Source organism: Melanerpes formicivorus, unplaced genomic scaffold (assembly GCF_026170545.1).
Source record: "Melanerpes formicivorus ecotype bairdi unplaced genomic scaffold, bMelFor1.0.p_v2 SCAF_60, whole genome shotgun sequence".
Taxonomy (NCBI): domain Eukaryota; kingdom Metazoa; phylum Chordata; class Aves; order Piciformes; family Picidae; genus Melanerpes; species Melanerpes formicivorus.
Genome location: NW_027142412.1, coordinates 4,280,931 through 4,293,886, shown reverse-complemented (window position 1 = coordinate 4,293,886; position 12,956 = coordinate 4,280,931). Strand labels below are relative to the sequence as shown.

The following is a 12,956-nucleotide window of genomic DNA, read 5'->3' as shown; positions in this document are numbered from 1 at the left end:
TTTCTTTTCCTTCTCTCAGAGTTAAAGCTTTTAATGAAAACAGAGGAAGCAAATGTCATTTTCCCAGTTTTGGGAAATTGGCTGTTTAATTGAAAGTAACATTAACTCTGAATGGTACAGTAGGCAGTATCAGGAAGGGATCTTCTTCTGCTTTAGCTTATCCTCTAAGTTTGCAAAATATTTCATTTTGGCTAGAAGCTTCTTAGCTTCTTGAAGGTCATCTGAAATGAAATAAAACATTACTGGCTTACAGAGGGCTGAATTTCCATCTCCAACACAAATCTCAAGATTGCAAGTGGCAGCACCTGTGGCAGTACCAAGAGCTGCACACTCACTCACACCAGGTTGCTGCTTCTTTGCATCTGGGGTGCTTTTGTTACACACAAGAGGTTCAAATGTACAGTTCAGTACAGACAGGTGACACAGACACCCCCTGATGACTGTGCAGGGGGGTGCCTTAGTTGTGGAATGCCACTGGGAATTTGAAGTACAGACTTTTTTCATATATGTAATGGGATCAGCTGCCGCCACTGCAAAATGCAAAAGGTTTGGGGGGAACAACCCTTTTGCCTGGTAGGGACAGCATCAGTTCAGTTTGTCCTTAATAAACAACTGGGGGAAGGTAGTTTTTCACCTGCTGACAACTGGTTGTGGAATAAAGCCCTTAAAAGCCCCAGGTAATTGGGGCATCAAGGCTCCTCGTGCCAGATAGCCTCTGTGGCAGCAGAACTGCTCCTGTTGTGGGGAAGGGTTTAATGTGAGGGCCTGGATTTCCTGCCTCAGCAGAGGTCACCTTAGCAGTACTTACTTTAAACACCCACCCAAAGCTCACTGCTTAAGCAGTATTCCTGACATTTGCCAGGGAGATAACGTGTCTGTTCAGCGCTGACACATGGCACGGGTGGCAGCTAAACACCAAACAGAAACAGCTACCTCTTTCAAATGCTGCAGTCACCTCTTTGGTCAGCTCCTCTTGTTTAGCTGTAAAACAAAGAGCTTTGTTCATTTTTTGTTACCTAGCTAGCATCCATACCACCTATGAATACCACTGCATTCTGATTGTCCCGGTGGGAAACTTCACTGTTAGTCTCATAGTCTTCTGGGAGCTAAAAGAGCTTTTCAGGATATTGCTGGCATTTGGTTTTGAAGCTATGATTTCAGAGAGGCATCTTTGTTTAAACAGCCTCACAAACAGCAAGTCAGTAGTCACTAACTTCCCAGAAATCCTACATGATTCTGGTGTTTCAGTTGGCCCTGCTAGTTTTCTTCTATTTTTTCTTCTATTCTACTTTTATTCTGGTTATCCGTTTCTGGCACACTGCTGTTATGTCAAGGAATTAAATACACCAATACAGGCAATATTTTGGGTATCACCAACAACAGAAACAAGAAAGGTGCTGCTGTAAGGATGCTAATCACTGCTAAGGTGAAGAAGGAAACACAGTATCTGTATAAATGACATTTGGTGTAGTCAGTCAAGCATGTTATTAAACTTCACTCTGAGTGTTCTATCTCTTAGAACAGTTTGCTTGCCCTGATCTGCCGCAGGTTGAAGCAGTCCATTTTTCTGCACAATACCTGTGCCTATTCTACTACCAGCACAGTGCAGTTAGGCAGATTTGATGTTTGGTGGCACAAATTGGTAAAGACAGTGTTTTTTTTTCAAGAGGACAAGCTCTTGCAGTCTGTCAGCCAAGACTACTGCAAGTTAGAGATCCTAAAAGAAAGGTGCTGGAAAAGTTAAGTCTTCATAGAGACTCCTGTGAGACAAGGGGCAGTAAATGGGCACTGTACAAACCCCTCAAGTCATAACCTACCTTTAATTAAAGTTTCCATTTCTTGGAGGTTATCCTCATTTTCAGACTCTGATAACTTCTCATTAATTTCCATGATTTCCATAAGAAACACTGAGTCTGCGTCATAGTCTGTCTCCTGTGCCGGCTCTACTCCATGCAGCTCCAGCTGGTGGAGAGAATGGGAATTGGGAAATGCACATTCTTAGGTCTATTTCAGAGAGAACTATTTTCCTGAATGCTAAGTCCTTTAGTAGCATTCACTCAGATTGGTATTTGATAAGCTTCTGATTTATATGTGCATAAATAAAGTCAGTCTTAAAATTAACTCCACAGGTGGACCATAAAAATCAGTTTACCAAAGGTAAAAAAAAAAAAAGCCAGGAAGGCTGCCAAGGGCCAGACTGAAATTTGAAGGGAAGAGCCATAGCCAAAGATAACACAGGAGGCAGGGAACAAATTAGTGTAACATGAGCAGCAAATAAGATGGTGATCAGTACAAAGTTACAGAAGCTAGTGGGAAAGCTGGCTAATTTTCAGACAAGCTTGTTTTCAGTCTCTCTTCAATCTCATAGTCCTCTTCTTCAGAGGAACAAATCGGCTCCTTAAGGATGGAGTCAGGGGTGCAATTCGTTAGGTGTCCAGCAGCAGCCCCGCCAGCTGCCATCAGAGAGCGTTGGTGGAACACCGAACGGACATCTTACTAGATAGAGGCCGCGGCTTAGAGGGTTCAGGAGAGTCTGGTAGGCCTTGTTGATCAAGGAAGAGTGCTGCTCGGAGAAACGCTGCTCTTTCTGCGAACAGACCAGGCACAACCGTCACAAGTTAACAGCGTTCCCGTCCTTACCTGCAGAGAAACGGCGTCCCCGCCACAGGCGTATGCAAAGCTAAAGCCGTCACTAACAGGGAGGGTTGCGGGGCTCGCACGCTCTGTGCGCAATCTCCGAGCCCCAGCAGAGCCAGCCCGGGCACCCCCGCTCCGGCACTCACCGGCGGCCTCTGCCCGAAGCGATCGGGGTGGACGGCGAGCTGCAGGCTCCGGAACCGCCGCTGTAGCTGCTGCGCATCGACGCGGAAGGAGCGGTCACTGCGGAGACAGAAGCGAAGTAAGGCCCACGGCCGGCCGGGCCCGCGGCCGCCCCACCGGCACTCACCAGTTCATCAGGCGGAAGAGGTCCGGTCGGTGCTCCGGCGGCTGCAGGGCCCGGCAGCCGGGGCAGAAGCGGGGCGGGCCCTCGGCGCCAGGGAGGGGGCTGCCGCAGCTCCAGCACCGCAGGGCCGGGACAGAGCCCGGCCCGGCGCAGCGGGGCCGCGGAGTCGCCTCGGGAGTGCGCAGGGCCCAGCGCCTCCCCGCGAGCCGCCGGAGGGCCGTCTGCATCCCGCGGCCTGCAGCTCCCGACGGCCCCCGCGCCGTACCGAGCCCTGGTTGGCGCCGCTCGGCTCCGGGGCGGTGCGAAGCATGCGCGCCGGGAAAGGCGGCATCGGGGCCGCGCGGCGAGCTGCACGGGCCCTGCCACCCGTGAGTTCGGATCCCCTGCTTCGGCTACCGGGCCCGGCCCAGCTGCCGCCCGTCTCGGGGGTGCCGGCCGCCACCGGCCTGGCCGCGCCGCCTAGCAGGGCAGGGGGCAGCAGTGCGAGGGTAGGGACAACAGTGCGCGGGCGGGCCGGCAGGGGGCGCAGCGCGCCAGGCGGCTCCGCGCGTGACTTCCGCTGTGGCCCGGCGCGAAGCGCGGGTCCGGTGGCGAGGCGGCTCTGAGGATGGGGCGGCCGGCAGCCGGCGCTTCCCCCTGCGGGGCGCGGGGCGCGGGGCGCGGCACTGCTTCAGCGGGGCAGGTGTGTTCCAGCCGCGGCCGTTCCGTGCCGCTGTCCGGTAGCAGCTGCCGGGTGTGCCCGGCGCGGTTTGGGGCGCTGACAGCCCGTGAGGTACCGCCGGCGTTAACGGGCCTCAGCCCGCGCTGCTCGGCTCCCGCTGTGCCGGCTCCTCAGGTCGCCTCCAGCCTCAGCACGGTTTTGGAGCCCTTGTCTTCCCTGGTGCCTGTGCCGGAGGAGCGGCAGCGGCTCCCGCTCTGGCGCGGAGGCTGTGCCGGAGCTGCAGCGCCTCTGGGACATGGAACGTGAGCCCTGAGGAGCTCGGCCGGGCGCCCGGGGTGGGGCTGGGCGGGGGCTGTGCAGCAGCAGGGTCGCTCTGGACGGGAAAAGCTGCCCGGTTCGCTGGTTTGCATGCAGCGACTGTTGGGCTGACAGTGTGCCTCTGAAGGCAGCACAGGCTTTGGCACTGACGTGTCGGTACGTGGTCTTTGGTTTCTCGGGTGTTTCGGTTCGCTGTAGTAATGGCCTTTCAAAACTTCCTCTTTGAAGCCAACATGTCTCGAGAGACTGGAAGTGAAGCGCAGCAGTCTCAGGGTGCCCAGCAGTCACAGGGTGCCACCAGTTCCTCTTCCAGTGGGTCACAGAGTACGAGTCAGTCTTCCTCAAGTTCCGGGACCCTCAGTTCTTTGGACACTGTTCCCACTCAGGAGCTTCCACCCATCCCTGAGGACCAGGAGTCTGAAGAGCTCGTTCCTCAGCCTTGGGGTCGACTCTTTGCACTTGGAAAAGGCTTCAGCAATTGTGGTATGTGCAGGCTGTGCTGAGCCCCTCGGGGCCGTTTGCAATGCCTCAGGAAGGCTCTGAGCAGTGGCTGTTCAGATTGAGCAGGGTCACACTGAAGCACAAGCCTGCAGCTGCCTCAGTAGTGCTCTGTTCCATGCTGCATCCCAGTGTTTATACTGAGTACCCCGCACACGACTTCCATAAAACAGGAGAGAATCTGAGGCTTTTGTGGTCTTTGTTCCTTGTTTCATTTTTCCATTCTGTGATCTATTTTGTTTATGTTGCTGAAGGTAAGCTGAAAACTCTGCTGTTACTAAAGAGAGTAAAAGTATTAAAGTCTCACACAGGGTACTGATAGTGTATGGCACCTGTCCAAATCAAGACAAATAAACTTGACTGTGTAGGAATAATCTTGGGGTTCATTATTCTACTTGCTGCCATTTGGCTTTGTTCTGTTGTGTCATATTAATAACTTCCTGCAACTTTGTGTTCTCTCCCTGCTTTACTCCCTCTGCAGACTGTGTGAATGATGAATACTGGTTTGGGCGAGACAAAAGTTGTGATTATAGTTTTTCTAAGCTGGGATTGTCTGAGACTGGCTTCTACCAAAACTACAGCAAGAAGCACTTCCGGATTTTCAGGGTAGGTGTTGAACAGCTGAACTACCTTCTTCCTTCTTGGCTTAGTTGAAAAACAGTGACTCTGGGCAGGGCTGGATCCTAAGGACAGCCAGCTTTAAGTACCCTTACTGTTGGATCCTTTAACGTGGCTTTAGACAATGCTCCATTAACCCAGTTTGTGAAGTAGCCTCAGCAGTCTGATTTCCTGAGCCAGTAACAGTAGATCTCTCTGACATGTCTTTATGGTTTTTTCCTTCTATTATCTTTCCTTTTTTTTCCTTTTTGAGGAAATGGGTCCAAAAAATTCCTATGTTGCCTACATTGAAGACCACAGTGCCAATGGAACTTTTGTTAATAGAGAGCTCGTTGGAAAGGGGAAGAGGCTTCCACTGACTCACAACTCTGAAATTGCACTGTCTGTACAGACTAATAAGGGTAATGTGTACTGTGGCATGAGTAGGTTCTTCACTTGTCAACCACGAGGTGGTTTCTGCAGTGATTTGAATGTTTCTGGCAAGTTGAGCTCCTTCATGATCACTGTTAAAGTACAGCTATGAATTGATGTTTTGAACTCACATAAAAATTATCTGTATCCACCTCAACTGTAGGGAAAAAAAGAAAATGTAAAAGCAGCTGCATCAGGAACCACCTTACTGGAGCAGGGACTTAGTTGTTCTATTTTTGAAACAATCTTGTGCTTCAGTAGCTGCGTATGCGAGGGTGGAAACACCCAACTGCCTGGCAGATGCTGCATGATGATGGTTGTGGGGTTGTTTCTTTGGGTTTGCCTTCCCGCTATGAATCTGATTCTCACTTCTCTGTTTCCTACTGTGACACTGGAATTCTTGCCTATGCAGTACTTTAATGCAGTGTTAGTTGATTAATCACTGGTGTGAAGTTAACACCAGGGATGTCAGGTTTCAGTAATAAGATCACCTTGCTATCCCATAGCTGATGTCATGACAGCATCAGTCAGCTTTTTCCTCTAGCAGGCAGCACTTTCTCCTGTTTTGTTGTTGACTTGCTCATTGTTACCGTTTTAAAGATAACAGGAAAATGTTCTCCACTCATCTCCCTAGTGTTTGTGTTTTCTGATCCTATGGTGGATGATCAGTTGGCATTTCCTAGAGAACTCAGAGAGAAATACATCATGTCAAAGACTTTGGGAAGGTAGGCATCCTGCTCTCCACAGTATGAAGCATCAGTTTTATTGCTGTGTTCAGTATCTCCTGCTGGCATTACTATCAAGTGTTAATTGAGCTCCTGTTACTAAAAAACAATACCCCAAAAAAAGCCCAAACCAAAAACCTCACCAAAAGCAGGTGGCCCTGGCCATGTGGTTTTTAATGAGACTGCCTAAATGGGAAATGCTTTCTGAGAAGGCTTTGGCCACAGACAGTGCTCGAAGGGTTAGAAAGCAGCAGCTGGAAGCCGTGCGTGGTGCAGTGCTTGGATGTGTGGCTGTGCTTGTGCAGGCTGGTGAGGAGTGTCTGCAAGCACTGATTGCTCTGCTTTCCTGCAGTGGTGCCTGTGGAGAGGTCAAGCTGGCCTTCGAGAAGAGCACCTGTAACAAAGTTGCAGTGAAGATAATCAATAAACGGAAGTTTATGGCCAGTGGCATTAAAGAGGTGGTGAGTGTTTGTCTCTTGGCTATCTGCCCTGGGCCTGGAGCATTTGGTTACCAGGAATGCTGCAGTTTTGGAGCCTTTCTAATAGAGATTAAGACCTGTCTTAATTGTAATGACTAAGAAATTACATTGTATAGAACAGGGATAGGAGATAGGATTGCATCTGGAATGTTGTGTATGGCTTTAGTCCTGTGTGTTCAAAGGTGATTGATTTGGATTAGAAGAGGAAAAAAAAACAAACTGCTGGCCTGACTTCATGAACTGAGTCTAAGCCACAGACTAAAACAATCTGTTTATGTTGTCTTGCAAAATAAAGGAGAGAGTCGTTTTAGGGTTAGCCCATAGGGTAAGCAATTTGGAGGGAGGAATTTTACTTGAAGAGCAACACTGATACACACTTGTCAAGGTATTTTTTTTGTAGTTTGGAAATAGGTGGAGATTTCTGACCTGCAGTGAAATGACTTAGTCTGGAGCTACATCTTGCTACAGGCATGAGGGCAGGACTGTTCATTTATTGCCCTGAAGGCACCTGATGAGTGTGGAGAAAGATCGTGTGCTGTGGTCACTTCAAGTAGCGATGGCTCTTGTGGTCCCGTCTCTTCTTTCTGATGTGTCTTGCTCCAGAGCAGCAGCACTGTCTTACCTAGTGTTGGTGTTTGATTCTTTTAACAGAACCCAGCTTTCAATATCAACACAGAAATTGAAATTCTGAAGAAAATCGATCACGTGAGTGCTGCTGTACATTTTATTCCTTTTCGCTGCCTGCTGTGCTGTCGTAATTCATTGACCTAAGAGGAGTAGCTGAGGAGTAATTCTGCCTGAGGATACATTAAAGGATGCATGTATTTTGTTCTGGTGAAGAAACCTCTTGAACGTTGTTCCTTTCCCTTCATACAAGCACACTGCATCTTCACAGATCTGGGGTTTTAGAACCTTGATTAACTGAAATGTAAATCTGAGAAGAAACATTACAGGAGCAGTTTCATCTTGAATGACTGCTGCAGAATCTTTCTTTGTGTGTTTCTGCAAATACTGCCAGATAACCCTACACAAAGATTAGACTCCACTGGCAGTTTTTGGATCCCCTTTCACCCTGCATCCTCCCCTGCCCTGAAAAGGGTTTTTTTTTTCCACATTTGTGAAGTAGAAAGCTGGTGTAGCTCAGTGAACTTCCCCTGGCTCCCCAGTGTGCTCTTGCAGGTGAGGGGTGGGTAGTTCCCACCTGCAGAAAGCAAGGTTGCTTGTGGATCTGTCCCTGCAGGAGATGAATGTTTTTGTGAGGGGGGGCTACAGGGGCAGAAGACAACAGACTTGAACAGGAAGTGTTTGCCAAAGCCTGGGGTGCTAAGTGTTTGTTGAACTGGCATGGTTGCAGTTACACTGAAATAGGAAAACTAAGATGATAAACTGCTGATAGTCTTGATTTTTACAAATATTCTACTCTGTGTCCATTTCTGTTCCATTTTTTGTTAGCCTTGTTTAATCAAGATCAAAAACTTCTTTGAAGCAGAGGATTACTACATTGTTTTGGAGCTGTAAGTACCTTGTTTGAAAGCAAATGCATAAAATGAAGTGTTTCCCATAGCCACAAAGCACCTATCTGTCTCTGCACTCTGGGTGAGGGGATTGATTGCTTGCTTGGTTTAGTTTTCTTTTACTGCCTCCATTGTTCTTTGACACCTCTGCACACTAGGAACTAGGATCACCAGGAGAGTAGTCCTCCTACACTCTGAGGGGACTTGGGGCCTGCTTGTCCACTGTGCTGCTCTCATGGATTGCTGCTACTTTTTTGAGCTTGTAAGTGGAGTCTTGTAGCAACTCCCAGTGAAGACTGAGAAGATTAGACTTAATTCAGTAGTGTGTGTGCTGTGGTTTGGGCATTGCTCACTCATTTGCAGAAATATTCCTTCTCTGTAGCCAAAATAGCCAGATGCTTGATCCCTGTCATACCTAACAAGATTAATCTTTTGGAAGTAAAATATTGACTTGTTACCTGCCTTTGGTTTAGAATGGAAGGAGGAGAACTGTATGACCGAGTGTCAAGGCCAATCAAGATGAAAGAAGCTATCTGCAAGTTGTACTTTTATCAGATGCTGCTGGCAGTAAAGGTACATAACGATGAATTCTGCCCAGAAAAATAGGGTTCTGCACGTGAACATCAGCCAGGTGAATTCTTCTGTCATTTGGCACTTCTGAAGCCTGTGCAAGCAATCAGCACAGTGCCCTTAACAAGATTCCTTACCTCAGCCTGCTCTTTACCAGTGTGAGGACAGCTGTGGCATGGTGAGCTTCATCGTCTCTGCAAAGTGGAATGTGATCACACTAGAAAAGACTGAAAGAGGAAAACCAGAGTTCCTCCAAAGGCAAGGCAGAGCTTTGGTTCTCCTTAGCTCTGCTGCTTTTACTGAGCTGATGAAAGCTTGCAGAGAATGGGGAGGGTGCCAGGCCTGGCCAGCGAAGCCTGCTGTGCTTGCAGTCCTTTGACACTTGAAGCATAATGGTTTGTAGTGCTGGTTGCAGGGGGTTGGGAGGGTTGGGTTTTTTTGAGGGAGTCCTGGTACTAAATGCCTCTTACAGGGCCATTTCAGTTACCCTGCCACTGCTGCAGTACCAATGGGGAGGCTCACACTTAGTTACTAGTCTGTCTTTGCCTGTCTGCATCTGTCCAGTATCTTCACGACAATGGAATTATACACCGAGATCTGAAGCCAGAGAACGTGCTGCTGTCATCTCCTGAAGAGGCATGCCTTATAAAGGTAAGGAAGCTGAGATTCTCCAGCTAGCACTTTGGGAGTATTCCTTCCCACTTCTCCCAGTATTTGGTTGGGGGGGGTTAGGGGGGAAAGGTGGAGTTAGTTGTACAAGCTACAAAGAAACTTAAAATGCTGAGGACTTTTGTGTGCGTGGTTTTAGCGCTGTGCTCGTAGATGCTCCAAGGCTTCTCTAAGAGCAGTTGTTGTGCTCGTGGAGCACTTGACTCTGGGCACAGCTTCAACTCTCAATGTGTTTGTTGGCTTTTTTTTAAATAGCATCTCAATTTTGGCATTCTAAAGAACACTTCCACAAGCAGCCAGGCTGTACAGACTGACAGGATTTCTTCTTTTGTGTTTGTTTGGTTTTGGGAGGTTTTGTTGTTGTTCTGGGGGAGGGGAGGTTAGGGTTGGGGGAGAGGGAGGTAGTAGGGTCTTTTTCAGGTAGATTTGCATGCTGCACTGCTTATCTTTGAAGCAATCTTTTCTGCTATGCTAAAATTCCTTTATTCTGTGGCTGTCTAATTCCATCCAAATCTGAGAGTATTTTTGCTAAGGTAAAGCATGGTCCTCTAATATTTCTTCCTACTTCTCCTCTCCCATTCTCAGTTGTTTACTGAATAAGCATTCTGTGGCATTTGGGGTTAATTTTGTTCATGTTCTTGTTGTGGAACTGACTTGGAAGGAAGAAACTGAATGCATGTAGGCAGTATGACATATTCTAGTACCATCAATCCCAGTGTGTAATGTGATGTTACCATTTTTAAACACAAGATTACAGATTTTGGACAATCCAAGATTCTTGGAGAAACTTCTCTTATGAAAACATTATGTGGTACTCCCACCTATCTTGCTCCTGAGGTTCTAAATTCACTTGGGACTGCTGGATACAGCCGAGCTGTGGACTGCTGGAGTTTGGGAGTTATTCTTTTTGTATGGTAAGATCTTGTGTTGATGGTAGCTTCATTGGGCAGGCACTGGCATGCATGGCTCCAGACTGGCCACTCCAGAACCTTTGTCAGGAAGTGAGAGTGCGTATGGCTGTGGACGTGTAACGGACACTGTGGTGGCAGGTGGTCTCAAACGCCTGAGTTCAGTGTTCCCTTGCTCTGGCAGAACCTGCGCTGGCTAACTTGGTTTGTTCCTCTCTCTAGCTTGTGTGGATATCCACCATTCAACGAGCAAAACACTCAGCTGTCTCTGAGAGATCAGATCACTCGTGGAGAATACATCTTTATTGCCAAAGAATGGAAGCACGTCTCAGACACAGGTGTGGCTCCCTTGCGGTGCAGAGCAGAACATCTGTGTTTGCCTTTAGTCTCCTTCCAGCTGTGTGGCACGCTGCATGCTGCTGGGTTGGGGTTTAAAGCAGGCTCTGCAGAATGTGCTCTGGCTTCTCGAGTTCAGAGCTGAAGCATTAGAACAGATAGATTTTCACTGCAGAGAATTCTTAGTAATGTTTAACTTTGTTAACTACAGAAGATAGTTTGTGGGCACATACTCTAAGGTCATGCCTAGTCCTAATGGGATGTGTAACAGCATAGTTAGATACAGTGACAAGTGAATCTAACCAAAAATTGTTATCCTAGCTCTGGACCTTGTGAAGAAGCTCTTAGTAGTGGATCCAAGCAAGCGTCTCACAACGGAGGGAGCTTTAGAGCATCCTTGGCTTCAGGTAGGCACTGAGGAATTAGGCCCTGTTCCAGCTATTCCCCTTCAGCTGAGCAGTGTGCCAGGGTTCCTGCAGACTGTCACCTTGGGCCTTTCCATCAGAACAGCTGTTTTTCCTTTGTGGGAGGAAGATTAAACCAATTTCGATGTGGTCAGGTCCCTCTGAATGACATCCTACCCCTCAGGCGTGTCACCTGCAGGCTGGCTGAGCATACACTCAATCTCACTGCTTATGTCATTGATGAAGGTGGTGAACAGTACTGGCCCTGAGGGACACCACTCATCAGTGACCTTCATCCAGACACTGAGCTGTTGACCGTTACTCTCCAGACAATTCCTTGTCCATTGAACAGTCAGTCCATCGAATACGTCATTCTCCATTTCAGAGAGAAGGATGGTGTGAGGAGCCATGTCAAAGGCCTTACATAGTCCAGACAGCATCCATGGCTCTTCCCTTGTCCACTGGTGTAGTTGCTTCATCATAGGTGGCCACTAGGTTGACCAGGCAAGACTTACCCTTGGTAAAGTCATATTAGGCGGCTGTTTATCTGGGGGCATGTGGGGAAGCCTCCTTTATTTCTTTATCATTCATTCATTTGATAATTGCTGATCCATTTAATTAGCCAAAATGTGGGTTTTAACTTGAATGTTCCATGTCCTACTGAGAACTGCTGCCTTGTTTTTTTTCCACAGGATGAAGATATGAAGAGTACATTTCAACAGCTCCTTGCTCAGACATGTGCCAGTATGAACCCCCCACAGACATGGAAAATGGTATGTCTGGCAGATTAACACTTGCTGCAGAGAGAAACTAAGTTGTTAAGTAGTCCATAACAAGAAAGTTAATTAATTTTGGTGAGTTAGAGAAATGTGTGTTTTGGCTGTGTACAGCACTCTGCTTTTGTGCTTGGGCACTTTGGATGCATAGGAACAGTCTCCCAGGCTTTAAAGAACTAGTGAAATATTTACAATGAAGTTATTGAATGTGTTTGCTTGTGATGGATTCAAGTCACAAATGTTTGGTGTTCAGGGAGAAGTGTTCCTGTTAGTGACAGTTTAGAATGGTGTTGTGCCAGCCATTACCAGAAGTAAATTAGGAGAATTTTAAACAGTAGCAGAAGTTGAAGCTAGATCTTGTAGAGAAACATCAGTCAAGCTACTGCTTTGGTGACAGAAAGGCTTTATCCAACACCTGTAACTCTGTAGCAAGTGAGCTCTGAGGCTCTGTCTTAGCTGTCTTCCTGCAGCCATCCTTCTCTGTCTTCCCTTTAGCCAACCACTAGAAAGCGTCCCCATGAAAATGAGGAAGAAGCTGGCTCTGCTAAGCACGCTGTTCCCTCTACATCATTGCACAAAAGGAGGTGAAAAGGGCAAAAGCCATTTCTGTTAATGAGAGCTTTTCTTTATGGAAAGCTGAACTTCTATTTAAGAAAAATCTTAATAATGGAATGACTGTTGAAGACACAATTGCTAAATAAAAATATCTTTGTAAGACTGAAGTGGCTGCTGTGTGTGCATGGGGACATGCACAAATGGTTGTGTTCCCTCTCCTCTAGCTGTCTGACACGAAGATATCAGAAAACTACTTAGCTAAAATACTAAAGATTTAGCTTTGTCATCACCTATTCTCTGTTTCTTCTGGTCCAGTTTCTAGGGTTAGGCATGGAAACATGCTTAGATAAACAAGCAATACTGAGTTTGCCTTTGGGGGCAACCCACTAGCTGTGGAAAGCTGTTTTGTAGAAACTAATGGACACCAATACAATCCACTGGAGACCAAGGTACTCACTAGAAAATATTGGAGCCGAGTAGCTCGGCAGTCAGGGCTGCAGCCCCTACATACACAGATGATAGCCACCTTCCTGCCCGGGATCCGGGACAGCCCGAAGGGCCACGCTCGGC

At 47.7% G+C, this 12,956-nt stretch overlaps 2 protein-coding genes across 6 annotated transcripts; one reads left to right on the top strand and one right to left on the bottom strand.

The window, feature by feature from the left end:
• Positions 1 to 55: 55 nt before the first annotated feature.
• On the bottom strand, positions 56 to 3,186 carry HSCB (HscB mitochondrial iron-sulfur cluster cochaperone). 2 transcript variants are annotated; one of them, XM_068161952.1, is made up of 7 exons: positions 2,948 to 3,186; positions 2,784 to 2,880; positions 2,498 to 2,587; positions 1,818 to 1,962; positions 934 to 981; positions 635 to 735; positions 56 to 221 (listed from the first exon to the last, which is right to left on the bottom strand). In XM_068161952.1, the coding sequence occupies exons 1-6, from the start codon at positions 3,169 to 3,171 to the stop codon at positions 665 to 667; spliced, it is 675 nt and encodes a 224-aa protein (XP_068018053.1). In that variant the 5' UTR covers positions 3,172 to 3,186; the 3' UTR covers positions 56 to 221; positions 635 to 664. The 2 variants fall into 2 exon arrangements, with proteins under 2 accessions (XP_068018053.1, XP_068018052.1); XM_068161951.1 differs by lacking the exon at positions 635 to 735.
• CHEK2 (checkpoint kinase 2) lies at positions 2,806 to 12,563 on the top strand. 4 transcript variants are annotated; one of them, XM_068161937.1, is made up of 15 exons: positions 2,806 to 2,899; positions 4,152 to 4,406; positions 4,903 to 5,027; positions 5,293 to 5,440; positions 6,085 to 6,175; positions 6,528 to 6,636; positions 7,306 to 7,359; positions 8,107 to 8,168; positions 8,642 to 8,741; positions 9,303 to 9,389; positions 10,158 to 10,321; positions 10,538 to 10,653; positions 10,973 to 11,058; positions 11,748 to 11,828; positions 12,327 to 12,562. In XM_068161937.1, the coding sequence occupies exons 2-15, from the start codon at positions 4,157 to 4,159 to the stop codon at positions 12,417 to 12,419; spliced, it is 1,566 nt and encodes a 521-aa protein (XP_068018038.1). In that variant the 5' UTR covers positions 2,806 to 2,899; positions 4,152 to 4,156; the 3' UTR covers positions 12,420 to 12,562. The 4 variants fall into 4 exon arrangements, with proteins under 4 accessions (XP_068018038.1, XP_068018039.1, XP_068018037.1 ...); XM_068161938.1 differs by lacking the exon at positions 2,806 to 2,899 and adding an exon at positions 3,104 to 3,312 and having other exon boundaries at positions 12,327 to 12,563; XM_068161936.1 differs by lacking the exon at positions 2,806 to 2,899 and adding an exon at positions 3,262 to 3,432.
• The last annotated feature ends 393 nt before the right edge of the window (positions 12,564 to 12,956 follow it).